We start from the raw sequence: 14,532 nt of genomic DNA, 5'->3' as shown, positions 1-14,532 counted from the left end.
ACTCCAATGGTGACAAAATGTCCAAAACTGAACACACTCCAGACACCAGTTAATGTATTCCTAGACTGTGTCATCCCTCTGGTGTCCCACCCCCACTGTACACACCAGTTTTTCTCCGAAGCCCTGTGTTGACCCATCTCACTGCACACACCAGTTTGTCTCCGAAGCCCTGTGTTGTCCCAGCCCACTTAGTGTTGACCCACCCCACTTGGTGTTGACCCGTCCCACATAGTGTTGACCCACCACACATGGTGTTGACCCACCCCACTTGGTGTTGACCCGTCCCACATGGTGTTGACCCACCACACATGGTGTTGACTCATCCCACATGGTGTTGACCCATCCCACATGGTGTTGACCCATCCCACATGGTGTTGACCCACCCCACATGGTGTTGACTCACCCCACTTGGTGTTGACCCATCCCACATGGTGTTGACCCACCCCACTTAATGTTGACCCACCCCACATGGTGTTGACCCACCTCACTTAGTGTTGACCCACCCCACAGCGTGTTGACCCACCCCACTTGGTGCTGACCCACACCTGTTTATGTATTCCTCCACTCGGTCTGTCTCTGCTGCCCGCTGGTGCCCCACCCGACCCTCCTCCATCCTGACTGGTGGGTGTGTTTCCCCTTCTCTGTTGGGGCTGCTAGTCTTCGGCTGGCTGGACGTAACAATGCTCAGGTTGAGATGACCAGGTGGGTGTGCAGTCTGACTCTGGGTTGCATGGGATATACTGGACACAAACGACCCATTTAATGCCTGTTAAAACAAGAGAAAACAGCTGAAAAACCCAGTGACAAAGGTCTCCATACAACTTCTTCCAACATCTTTGTAGATAAATTGTTCAATAACCTTGAAGCATTGTGCCAAGGAGCTTCAGGTAAACGGATATTTGCTCTGAGCCCTAATAAATGCAACCGTTTTTAGCCCAAGAACCCATTTTCAACATCTGAATGGGACACAAAAACTCAAGTTTGGTTTCCATGGCAACCCCTGCAATTTCAAGCTGCTAAAACGTAAAAAGTTGGAAAATTATTGGATGAGTTGCTGAGGAGTATAGGGTCAACTGTGTCGTTTTAGATGAATTTTGAGTTATCTACACTTTGTCCCTAGAATTATGAGTCTGGATTTAAGATATATATATATGCACTGGTCCTCATGAATCTACATTCTGGTGATCATGTGGACAGTGTAGGAAGACTGGTTCTTGAGTGACACTTGGTACAAAAAAAACCCTGGCTAAACGTTTTGATACACATCATACAGCCTTTACATAATTACAAATTATTTTTTGCAGCTTACAAACACAAAGCAAATAAGTTGTTTCAGTCTGTCAAGAATTGGTCTATATCAGCATCCTATAGGAGCTTTCCAACCCCATAGCGCTTCTAGGGATGAATAATCAACGGAGACCTACGCTTGTCATGAGAACGAACCATCTTCTGAAGAAGAAGGAGAGTCAGACAGTGTCAGTGACTGGTTTGACTGGAAAAGATTGAGTAATTTTCACGCCCCGATGATACACCTGGACTGTTGTTGACTGCAGTATTACACACATTCACAATGTTCACTCCTTCGCCTTCATTTCCTCCTCCACAGTCTAGGCCACACTACACAACATCATCAAGTTGTTGCACGAAATAGGAAAACAAAGCAGTATTTATTCCATAGCATACTCAGACACAGTATACTAACTCCGAGCCGACCAGTCCTTGTTTAGCCCCATAATGCCGAGCCCCAGACAGGGTTACAACAAGTACCACCTTTTAGCGTCTTTTGGTATGACGCGGCCGGGGATCGAACCCGGGACCTTCCGCTCTTTTATTTTATTTTGTTCCAAAAACGGAATAAGTTGAGGTATGTAGCCCCATCTTACCTTACACACGAACGTCGGATTCTGATTGGACGCAACCCATTCTATTATTTTCAAAGTACCCGCTAACATGGTGGTACATTTGTTATGGTCGCGCTCAAATCTGGTGAACTGTTGTCATTACATTTGCAACAAACCAATCGCAATTTCTTATCTCGAATTAATGATGTAAGACACCATTCTCCAAACATTTAAGATATTTTCCAAATGAAAAAGAACAAGGGGATTAACTCAAATTTGCTTTCTGTCATCTTCTATTTTTATATGAATGTGAAAAATGAATGAAGTGCATACATGCCTAACTAGTATTCTTACCTATTCGGATCAAAGCAAGCATGCACAACACATTCCTGCCACATGATTAGGTTTGCGGTAAAACGAATTATTACTTGCCCGTGAAGAAATCACCCGTTTAATAAACATACAGCTGTATTACACATTGTGTAATACCAAAACGCGTGCTTATGTACTCTCTGAACACGTTTCACGAACAAATATTGAAAGCTCTCGACATCCCTTGGCTTATTCAACGACATTGTGTGGATCACTGGGAGGAGCTTATGCACACTCGATGACCCCAGCAACCTTGTTGCATGGGTGATGTCACAAGGCATTGTTTCGCCGATGGATCTTGCAACAAAATTCCACAAATTACGTCGGGGATTGTGACGTGATTGTAAACTTTGAGGTGCAAGGCCCCGTTCCACAAGGCGATCGTATTGTAGCGCAACGACAGTCGTTAGTATGTGAGTTACGATAGCCTTAGCGCTACAATAATTTTTGGGGACAGATGCCTGAATTCTAAAGGTGGACCATTGTATGGTATTAAATTCTTACGTTTCAACTTTTGACGTGTTTGAAGTATTATTCTGTTAAACTCAATTGGATTATGCCATGGATCGTGTAGGTGTCAGCCTATTCACACTCAACAGTATAATTCTAAAAACATTATAAATGGCAAGTAATAAATAAAATACTACACTCGCTTGTCAGATACCACAACTACTCACTCGTTTCATAAAATTGGTATTACACGGGAGCTCGTTTAGTATTCTATATTTCATTGTCCTCCAGTCCCTCAGGTGTCATGGGTTTGGGGAACATCAACTAACATAGAGGGTACATGCACCTGGGGGAAGGCTCTATTGTCACATGTTCCATCCATCTATTCGTTACCCTTGTCTGGTTTGGACATGGGACAAGGCGGCCCTCGGAGGGCCACCACGCCCACCATGGTTCTAACCTGAGTCTTCCTCTGCGGGGTGTTGACCAGGAGGGACACTGCCTCATTCCACTGGGTCTGCATCATGTACTGGAACTTGGTCAGGATCTCGATCCTAGAGGCACACATTCAACCCAATTACACAAGGTGGCAACACAACATATTAAAGAAATAAACAAAGAGGGGGATTGGTTTTACAGGGAGAATAAAGACAGGTTCAGTCAATTTACAATTTTGTTTGTCTGTTTGCATGTTGTTTGACCCATTTTAATGTTTTTAAATTTCAACTTTATGACGTCGGTGTGTAAATAATCAAGTCTGGACCAGACAATCCAGTGGTTGACATGTGCATCAACTGGGATATGACGATATGCATGAACCAAGTCATTGAGCCTGATGACCCAATCTCGTTAGTCGCCTCTTACAAGCATAGTCGCCTCTTACAAGCATAGTCACCTCTTACAAGCATAGTCGCCTCTTACAAGCATAGTCGCCTCTTACAAGCATAGTCACCTCTTACAAGCATAGTCACCTCGAACATGGGTGGCTGAAGAACTATTATAATCCAGATCTTCATGGGTCCAATTTACAATGTCACCAAGTTGTGAAACCTCCAGAAATGATGTCAAGATTGAAATATGTGTTATCGTGACATAAGCCATGCCTTGTTCTTCATTGTTCTCGCGATACATCGTGAGGCTATCTAATATTTAACAATAAACCACAATAGTAGAAATAAATGCCAGTTTTAGTCAGTCACAGATGATTCTTCATGTGATGCTAACGTCACTCAATGAATACAATAAAAATGTCAGAAGTCTGTCTAACACAACATACTGACCTCTGAGACTCCAGCTTCTGCTTGGAGTGCTTCAGGTTGGAGTTCTCCGTCCTGTACTCCTCCAGTCTGTAGACAAACAAGCAGACACAGTAGTGAGGTGTAGGACGGCACAAACAAGCAGACACAGTAGTGAGGTGTAGGACGGCACAAACAAGCAGACACAGTAGTGAGGTGTAGGACGGCACAAACAAGCAGACACAGTAGTGAGGTGTAGGACGGCACAAACAAGCAGACACAGTAGTGAGGTGTAGGACGGCACAAACAAGCAGACCCAGTAGTGAGGTGTAGGACTGCACAAACAAGCAGACACGGTAGTGAGGTGTAGGACGGCACAAACAAGCAGACACAGCACTGAGGTGTAGGACGGCACAAACAAGCAGACACAGTAGTGAGGTGTAGGACTGCACAAACAAGCAGACACAGTACTGAGGTGTAGGACTGCACAAACAAGCAGACACAGTAGTGAGGTGTAGGACTTCACAAACAAGCAGACACAGCAGTGAGGTGTAGGACTGCACAAACAAGCAGACACAGTAGTGAGGTGTAGGACGGCACAAACAAGCAGACACAGTACTGAGGTGTAGGACTGCACACTATTACCGCTATACCCTTATACTAAATACGCTTTTCAAACAACACACATTGCAATATGTTTTCTGTGTTCTGATATTTTGGACAAAAAATATATAACAACTTTCCATATAATTTGTATCATTTAACTCAAAATCAAAACAGAAATCATTCACAAACAAGGGCAAAAGTGAGCGTGGCTCACTAATACCCCGACCCGCCTAGTGTGTCAGTATTTTCAAATTAAATAACGGATAGGGTTAGGGTTTGAAAAATTCATAAAAAAATGGAAAATTAATAAAAACAATATTTTTCTTTTGACTGCACCCCTCCATATGACACAGATTATATGTACTAAGTTTGAGATCAATCCACTGAATAGTTTAAGAGAAATCGCACGGAGAAAGTTTTCAAGTCCAGTTTATTGATTCCACATATGGAAACAGCAGAAGAGGAGAGGCCTTTTGAAAAAAAATACAATTATTTAAATGAAATGTTTTCACAGACATAATGTTAGTCTAGGCACTGAGTTAATTCATTTTCAAACATGGATAAAAACAAACTATGAAGACAGAATTTGAGACTGTCTGACCAAACTACTTGTCCACATCACATTCCAAACATGTTATATGCCATGTAATCCAAACGAGGGAGACCTCACTACAATGAAATTGTATCACAGTGCTTTAAAGACCGGTATGATGTCATCGGTTACCATGATGTCACAATCAAACGACATCACTAATCCCTCTGCCACTGAGGCTGTAGCTGTACTCTTACACTCAACACACTGGTCATTAGAATTTACAAACATTGAAAAAGTAGGAAGAATGATTTTGGATGATAAATAGAATCTCACTCGTGTCTTTTCACATAAAATGTAACAAAACTTTTGTTTGTTATATTTGATCTCTATTTGACTTTTTGTATACTTGGGCAGAAAAGAAGTCCTGGGCCTACTTGCACAAAGCAATCTTAGTGCTAAGATGATCGAACCTCCAATACTTTAACATAGGTTTACAACAGTCTTACACTGGTGACCATTATGCATTTGTATAATTTAGCACACATTCTCCCGTTGGTGGGTGCAGAAGTCAACCCATAAATTACCATTAGGCAGAATCAAAACAACCGTGTTTCAGGTTTGTCATTTTTCCTCCATTTTTCAAAATTAATGGGTGAGCAGATCAAATCTACGAATCGTTTAAGTAGATCTCTAGATCATGGTTTTACAGCAATTACAGCAGACTTGCCATTAGCATGCTTTCCAAAGAATTAAGATTTGCTTTCAAAGCTCCTTATTCGAACCATGTCTCTTCCCCCAGCATCCCTCTCTCCTACCTCTCCTCCACCTCCTGTATCTTCTGCCTGTAGTTGTCCTCCGTCCTGCGGGCATCGTCGTGCATCTGCTGCATCTGCCGCTCCGTGTCCTTCTGGTGCCTGCCATGTATCTCCGCCACCTGGCGTCGGTGTTTCTCCTGCAGCTCCTCCAACGCCTCCTCCATCTTCTCATGCACCTCGCCCACCTGCTCCGATATCTGAGGGGACAGTAACCAATAACTACAGCTGTCCCATCTCTCCCACCTGCTCTTTTGATATGGATGTCAAATCAAATTCAAGTTTCAACATTTTAATCTACAGGTAAGACTCTCAGTCTCAGTAATAAACTGGGGGACATGTGGCATGTTGCAAGAGATGACTATTTTTGTCATCATGACAACGGGTGGTCAGGCTCGGTGAGTTGGGTGATGCATGTCATCGTATCCCAATTGCGTAAATCGGTGCCATGATGTCAATCACTGGATTGTCTGGTCCAGACTTGTTTATTTACAGACTGTTGTCCCAGACCTGGAATATTGCTGAGTGTGTCGTTAAACAAGAAACGAACTAAGATGACCCTACCTCCTTCTCCATCTGTGAGTGCAGGTCGGCCTCCATCTTCCTCTGGGAACTCTCGAACTTTGCCTCAAGGATAGCCATCTCCACCTTCAGACTCTCCTGCAAGTACAAGGCCACACTTGACTACACTAAACATGACAGCACCTTCACTCTCCTGCAAGTACAAGGCCACACTTGACTACACTGAACATGACAGCACCTTCACACTCTCCTATAGTCATGATAGTACAAGGCCACACTTGACTGCACTGAACATGACAGCACCTTCACACTCTCCTGCAAGTAAAAGGCCACACTTGACTGCACTGAACATGACAGCACCTTCACACTCTCCTGCAAGTACAAGGCCACACTTGACTACACTAAACATGACAGCACCTTCACTCGCACCTAGTCATGATAGTACATGGCCACACTTGACTGCACTGAACATGACAGCACCTTCACACTCTCCTATATAACATGGCCACATACAAACATCCAAAACTTGAGGAATTTCTAAGGCCTTTCAAGCTGTGCCTTTCCACAGATTTATTACGAATTGTTTACCTTCACTGTCTGAATCAATGGCTTGATTTGTTCATCCAAAAACACCCAAAAATATTGAAGTCAGCTCACCTTAGTGTTTCAATATTAATGGAGTTACCGGTACATGCTAACATGATGTCCTCAAACATTATTATAAGTAAAAATAATTGTCATAAATTTATTAACGGTAGAGTTAACCATGGTTGTCAAACAAGCCAAATTCTAGGCCTATTCAAGGCTTTTCATCAAACTGTAAGGCATCTTCAAAGCGGATTCTGATTAAGGCATTTTCTAGCTGGTGCATTATAACACTGTGAAAACTGGACGTATTCTCCTCTGTAATATTATTTCACACAACTAAAATACATATTTGCTTACACATCACTGCACATGAGGACAGAAATTCGGCAAGTTATGACTGATAACTATATAAGATAGCTATGCGAAAAATATCAAAGAACAATGAAGAACGACGTATGGTTTATTTCACGATAAAACAAAACATTGTTCAATCATGACGTCATTCGAACTTGATGACGTCATAAACTGGACATTATTTTTGAGAGGCAAGCGTCTAGTGAGTTGATCCCCATTGATGTAGCTGGCCAAACAATCACATCCAAGAATAGGACAGATATGACAATCAATATTGGGAGAAAAGGTACAGATAATAGACGCAAAAATTGTGAGAATATCTGGAACATAGCAAACTTAACCCCCTTGTTCCTAAAATGGACTTGTCTAACATTGCCAAGGTCAGATTGTACTCATTATTTGAATACGGGTAAATATTTTTATAGCTTGTGCATTTATTAAGATCCTTAAAGAGGCTGTACATAACGTTGATATCTCATATAGAAAATAAACAACTTGTGGTCATTGTTTATCGTACAATAAAACACAGCAGGGAGAATAAAATAAACCTGTGCCTCAAGTAGTTTATTCTCCCAGCAGTGTTTTATTGTACGATAAACAACTCCCACTCATCATTATTCCTTAAAACAAAGAATCACAATGATGCAGTGGTTACAAATATAAATGGGTGAGTGAGTGAGTATTGTTTTAGCCACTTTAAGCAGTATCAGAGCAATATCACGGCGGGGGACACCAGCAATTGGATCCATACCTGTGAGGAGAATCAAACCTGGGCCTTCGCCGTGATGAGCAAACGCTTTAGCCACAAGGCTATCCCACCGCCCAAATGAATATGGCCCTGAGCAATATCGGTCATAGGCTTGCCCTATATTCCTAATACACAGTAAAATTTCTGAATAAATGATAATGGGATACCATAGTGACTTGATCAAAACTATTCACAATGTGAACTTGAACTGAAAATTCAACATAGAGGTGACAAAAAAAATTAGAAATCGCTTAAGTTTGTACACATACATTGCAAATCCCAACACCTGAAACACTTCAAAAAGGGAAACAGAATCACCTTCTTACAAACACAATGAAAATTTGCAGAAAGTAGATCAATTAATTAACAACATTTTCCTCAAGAAAACATCACAACATTAAATCCATACTTTTTTTAAATACACAACAGCAATACACCACAATAGGTCCGGTTCATTTGGTAAAATATTATGATCACCCAACTAACCTTTTCCCTCCTGGCTTCATCAAACTCTAGGTCGAGTTTCTTGTTTTCTGTCTCCAGCAAACGGTTCCTCTCCTCCAACTCTGACACCCTCCGCTCTGTCTCCTCCGTCTTCAGCTGCAACAACAAACAGGCATCACCACCCAGCTAACTCGTTCTGCATCACATGCAGCTTGCATACCGTGAAGATGAAGGGGAGGTAATTGTATTAGCGGAAGGGATGACGAAGGGTAGAATGAGATAGGAAAACAAAGTAGTGAGATGGGCTATGGAATATGCTTTGAAACACAAGCTGTGACTGGCCAACAATGATCTTGTCATGATTCAGATCGGAACAACATCCATTGGTCGCTTTCCTCATTAATTTTGATGGCAGATGTAATATTTTACGTATCCATGGATTGGTTGGTTGGTTTGTTGTTTAACGCCGCAATCAGCAATATTCCAGCTTTATGATGGTGGTCTGTAAATAATCGGGTCTGAACCAAACAATCCAGTGATTGATATCAAGAGCATCGATCCACGTAATAGGGATACAATGACATCCATCAACCAAGTCAGCGAGCCTGACCACCTGATCCTATCGCCTCTTACGACAAGCATAGTCACCTTTTACGGCAGCATGGGTTGCTGAAAACCTATTCTACCCCGGATCTTCACGGGTCTGTATCCATGGAGATTTGATACCATGACCATTGGTCGTGCATTACACAACTGAAAATGCACGACAGGTCACATTTGTGCACGAATAATTCCTTGTTTAAAGGATAATTTTGTGGGAATATCCAGTAATATTGTGCGAATCCTGTTTCACTGATGTTATTGAGCAGGACCTGCTGGCGCCGCCACGGCACTACCCACCCTCTCCATCTGTATGACCTTGAGGTTGGCCTCCTTCACATCATCAATCTTCCCCAGCAGCTCTTGTTCCCGCTTGTACCACTCGTCCTGCTCCTGGACAACACAGAATGGGATCAGCTGAACCAGGTTATTGGAGTGGGTCACTGAATGTTGATTAATGCCACAGTCATGCTTAAAACATGCCATATCACACAAGTCTGTGACTAATCCTTGGCCCTGTTCCACAAAGCGATTGTAGCGTTATGACTGTCGTAAGTCTATGTTAGAGTATGGGAGTTACGATAACCTCAGCGCTCAATCGCTTTGTGGAACAGGGCCCAGACCATCACCAAGAGGTACTGGAGACCTTTTCTCATTAAATCACTGCTGGTTATGTTAAATATTTTAGTTTTAGCCTATATCAAGTATCGGGGGTTCATAAATCCTTGCCTGGTTCCAGCAGAGACCATCGTCAATATTTCAGGGGTTTGTATACACCATGTTCCTCCATCACCCATGAATAACTACGGTTCATTTTCAGTGCAGTCACTAATTTCTTAGCCAACGGATGATGACAAGGACTGGTTCAAGCCATCAAGCGCTCAGATTACATCGAGTAAACAGCAATATTGCTAAATTCCTGAATTACTGTGACCATCTGCTCTACACATTCCTTCAAGTTCAGGCAATGAATGGCAGCGTTTGGCCAAAATTCATATACGGAGTACGACTCATTTGACTTTACATGAGTAAACAGCCCCTACTCATCAATTGACTGAAAAAAGACACACGTCACTACTACATCACATAGTATGTTTCAGGTATATTGGAGGTATGTAGTGTATACAAAACTTGTGAGATACTGACGATGAACAGAGACAATGAACAGAGACCCACCTGATGCAGCCTGAAGCTGCTGTGAGATACTGACAATGAACAGAGACGATGAACAGAGACCCACCTGATGCAGCCTGTCCTGGAGCTGCTGTGAGATACAGATGATGAACAGAGACCCCCCTAATGCAGTCTGTCCTGGAGCTGCTGTGAGATACTGACGATGAACAGAGACCCACCTGATGCAGCCTGTCCTGGAGCTGCTGAGAGATACTGACGATGAACAGAGACCCACCTGACGCAGCCTGTCCTGGAGCTGCTGAGAGATACTGACGGTGAACAGAGACCCCCCTAATGCAATCTGTCCTGGAGCTGCTGTGAGATACTGACGATGAACAGAGACCCACCTGATGCAGCCTGTCCTGGAGCTGCTGTGAGATACTGACGTTGAACAGAGACCCACCTGATGCAGCCTGTCCTGGAGCTGCTGTGAGATACTGACGTTGAACAGAGACCCACCTGATGCAGCCTGTCCTGGAGCTGCTGTGAGATACTGACGATGAACAGAGACCCACCTGATGCAGCCTGTCCTGGAGCTGCTGTGAGATACTGATGATGAACAGAGACCCACCTGATGCAACCTGTCCTGGAGCTGCTGTGCCCGGTTCTCAGCCAGTTCTCGAGCCTCCTTCAGCTGTTCCCACTCCTGCATCACCAGACTGGCTCTCTCCCTCTCTCCCTCCAGCACCTCCTCTGCCCGTACCTTCTCTCTGCTCTTTGTCTCCAGCTAACAGATGAAAGAGAAAGACAATGAGTCCATCTCACAAAAGTCCTACATTGCAATCACGATAGCATGCTGAAACAGATAACTACAAGACAGACCTAGGTATCAGGAGCATCAACATTTGCAGATCCACAAAGAACAAGTCAATCTTGTGTCAGACTAATAAACTTTAAATATATCACTTCTTATTCTTGTTACCTCTCGTTTAAGATTCTCTACTGCAATGGCTGAGTGTTGCTTTTCTCTCTTCAGTTCGGACACAGTCTCGGCCATCTCCCTCTCAAAGTTATTGATCATCTGGAACATAAACAATAAAACATGAAATGAATATCAGCTTGATTACTTGTGTTGTTCAAAAGATTAACTAGAACATTGATTGATTTTATGTTAAGCACGAAACACACTTACTATTTAAGTACCCATCAACCTATCCATCAGTGAGTGTACAGAGGAGTTACTTCCCCTTCTCTTCCAGGTTGGCATGAACCATTTTGATTGGTAGACACTTTCCGAAACACATAATCCCAGCTTACTTAATATAACTAACTTAGTGAAGGCTCTGTCAATGCTCCCTGGAACTGCAACCATTCTTCTTGTACTTGAAAGTAAACGTACCATGTACATGTGGCTACTGTCATCATGCTATAGTAAGTAACTCTACATTAGAGTGAGTGAGTGAGTATGGTTTTACGCCGCTTTTAGCACTATTCCAGCAATAACACGGTGGGGGACACCAAAAATGGGCTTCACACATTGTACCCATGTCGGGGATCGAACCCGGGTTTTCGGCTTGACGAGCGAACGCTTTAACCACTGGGCTACATTAGAAAGTGAGTAAAGTTTTCCTGAACTTTTCGAGACATGTCCCCACAACTTGAATCAGCTTCATCCATGTGGGGGCACAGCCCTTGGCCACAACAAACCAACCACCAGGACGGGACTTACAGAATTAGACATACAATTCAGGCTCTTGTCATTGTCCATTCTCAAAGCCATTCCAAGGCCAGAACTGATATTTTAACACCGAAAAATACAAGAATTGTTTAAGTCTGTGTGAACCATGACTTGACTACCCCATCTGAAAACTATGAGCAGTTCCCACTGTTGAGTGATGCTGGAAGATGTAGAGTGAACTGACACAAGGAATGGTCTTACCGCTTGCTGGTTATTTAGACTTTGTTCTATTTGTGTTTTTTCTTTCATCAGCAGCTTCATGTAGTCATCCTTCTCCCTTTCTCTTTTCTTCCATCCCTCCACCACCTTCGCCAGTTGCTGAAATTTCAGACTTGAAAGTAAGTAAATGTGTGGCAGCTGTATATTAAATGCTTTAAACATATCCCACGGGCATAAGTGAACAGCATTCCAGGCATATCATGGTGTGTCAGATTAATAAGCCAAAAGACAGTCTCAGACGTTCACCACTTTGGTGAAATCCAGGACCATGGGTATGGTGGTGATAAACCCAGAAACATAATCAGGGTGAACGTGTTTCAAACACACAACCAGAGGTTTCTGACGTGCCCAAGGGATGCAACACTGCACAGCGAATTGCAGTACCTTAGACGGCTGGGCCAGCTGGGTCGGCGGAGCACATAAGGCATAAGTAACATTTGAATGTGCATAGTTTGAAAGTACATTACATGACAGAGTGAGTGAGTATGTTTTACACCACTTTTAGCAATATTCCAGCAATATCACGGCGGGGGACACCAGAAATGGGCTTCACACATTGTACCCATGTCGGGAATCAAACCCGGGTCTTTGGCGTGACGAGCGAACGCTTTAACCACTAGGCTACCCGAAAGAATTGGGTGATCCTTATCAATTCTTTAGTAATATACCAGCAATGTATTGAACAATTCTGATGCCTTCAAACAACCTTGTGTGAGTGAGGAAAACCAAAGGTTGATAACATGAGTAACACAGCCAGGTCAAACCAGAGTCATGTCATACGACAAGCATGGGATGCTGAAAACAGGATGGACTAGAATGCCCATTGGGGAGTCTTGAAGAGATGGCAAGTTCATGATAAAAGCAATATATAGAACAGGATAGAGAAATTTAATTTAATCAATGGATTAAAATTATCAATGACACAAAAATATCCTGATGCATTCTTCCCTTATCCTACCTTGTCCAACTGTTCTATCATGATGTCTTTCTTCTTGTCTGTTGACACGGCAACTACCAACTGCTGCTGGGTCTCCAGTAACTGTCAATAAACAGAACACTGTCAGTGTCACCAATACTTGACACATCGTACAGAACACTGTCAGTGTCACCAATACTTGACACATCGTACAGAACACTGTCAGTGTCACCAATACTTGACACATGGTACAGAACACTGTCAGTGTCACCAATACTTGACACATCGTACAGAACACTGTCAGTGTCACTAATACTTGGCACATGGTACAGAACACTGTCAGTGTCACCAATACTTGACACATCGTACAGAACACTGTCAGTGTCACCAATACTTGACACATCGTACAGAACACTGTCAGTGTCACCAATACTTGACACAATGTACAGAACACTGTCAGTGTCACTAATACTTGACACATGGTACAGAACACTGTCAGTGTCACCAATACTTGACACATTGTACAGAACATTGTCAGTGTCACCAATACTTGACACATCGTACAGAACACTGTCAGTGTCACCAATACTTGACACAATGTACAGAACACTGTCAGTGTCACTAATACTTGACACATCGTACAGAACACTGTCAGTGTCACCAATACTTGACACATTCTACAGAACACTGTCAGTGTCACCAATACTTGACGCAATGTACAGAACACTGTCAGTGTCACCAATACTTGACACATTACACAGAACACTGTCAGTGTCACCAATACTTGACACATCGTACAGAACACTGTCAGTATCACCAATACTTGACACAATGTACAGAACACTGTCAGTGTCACTAATACTTGACACATTGTACAGAACACTGTCAGTGTCACCAATACTTGACACATGTTACAGAACACTGTCAGTGTCACCAATACTTGACACATTGTACAGAACACTGTCAGTGTCACCAATACTTGACACATGTTACAGAACACTGTCAGTGTCACCAATACTTGACACATCGTACAGAACACTGTCAGTGTCACCAATACTTGACACATTGTACAGAACACTGTCCGTGTCACCAATACTTGACACATCGTACAGAACACTGTCAGTGTCACCAATACTTGACACATTCTACAGAACACTGTCCGTGTCACCAATACTTGACACATTCTACAGAAGACTGTCAGTGTCACCAATACTTGACACAATGTACATAACAGTGTCAGTGTCACCAATACTTGACACATCGTACAGAACACTGTCAGTGTCACCAATACTTGACACATTCTACAGAAGACTGTCAGTGTCATCAATACTTGACACAATGTACATAACAATGTCAGTGTCACCAATACTTGACACATTCTACAGAACACTGTCAGTGTCACCAATACTTGACACATTGTACAGAACACTGTCAGTGCC

General features: G+C 42.8%; 1 protein-coding gene across 1 annotated transcript in view; it reads right to left on the bottom strand.

The window, feature by feature from the left end:
* LOC139447332 (uncharacterized) overlaps positions 1–14,532 on the bottom strand; it is a 30,661-nt gene that overhangs the window by 9,160 nt on the left and 6,969 nt on the right. Inside the window, exons 6-16 of the mRNA XM_071228634.1 lie at positions 13,136–13,216; positions 12,160–12,276; positions 11,203–11,301; positions 10,852–11,007; positions 9,408–9,500; positions 8,550–8,663; positions 6,416–6,511; positions 5,855–6,051; positions 3,944–4,009; positions 3,124–3,217; positions 546–766 (exon numbers count right to left, since the gene is read on the bottom strand). Coding sequence (XP_071084735.1) covers positions 546–766; positions 3,124–3,217; positions 3,944–4,009; positions 5,855–6,051; positions 6,416–6,511; positions 8,550–8,663; positions 9,408–9,500; positions 10,852–11,007; positions 11,203–11,301; positions 12,160–12,276; positions 13,136–13,216 — 1,334 coding nt within the window. The remainder of the gene's footprint in view (positions 1–545; positions 767–3,123; positions 3,218–3,943; positions 4,010–5,854; positions 6,052–6,415; positions 6,512–8,549; positions 8,664–9,407; positions 9,501–10,851; positions 11,008–11,202; positions 11,302–12,159; positions 12,277–13,135; positions 13,217–14,532) is intronic.

Source organism: Haliotis cracherodii, unplaced genomic scaffold (assembly GCF_022045235.1).
Source record: "Haliotis cracherodii isolate W230 unplaced genomic scaffold, xgHalCrac1.p SCAF_7, whole genome shotgun sequence".
Taxonomy (NCBI): Eukaryota; Metazoa; Mollusca; class Gastropoda; order Lepetellida; family Haliotidae; genus Haliotis; species Haliotis cracherodii.
The sequence above is the reverse complement of the archived record's forward strand: the minus strand, read 5'-3'. Positions and strand labels throughout refer to the sequence as shown.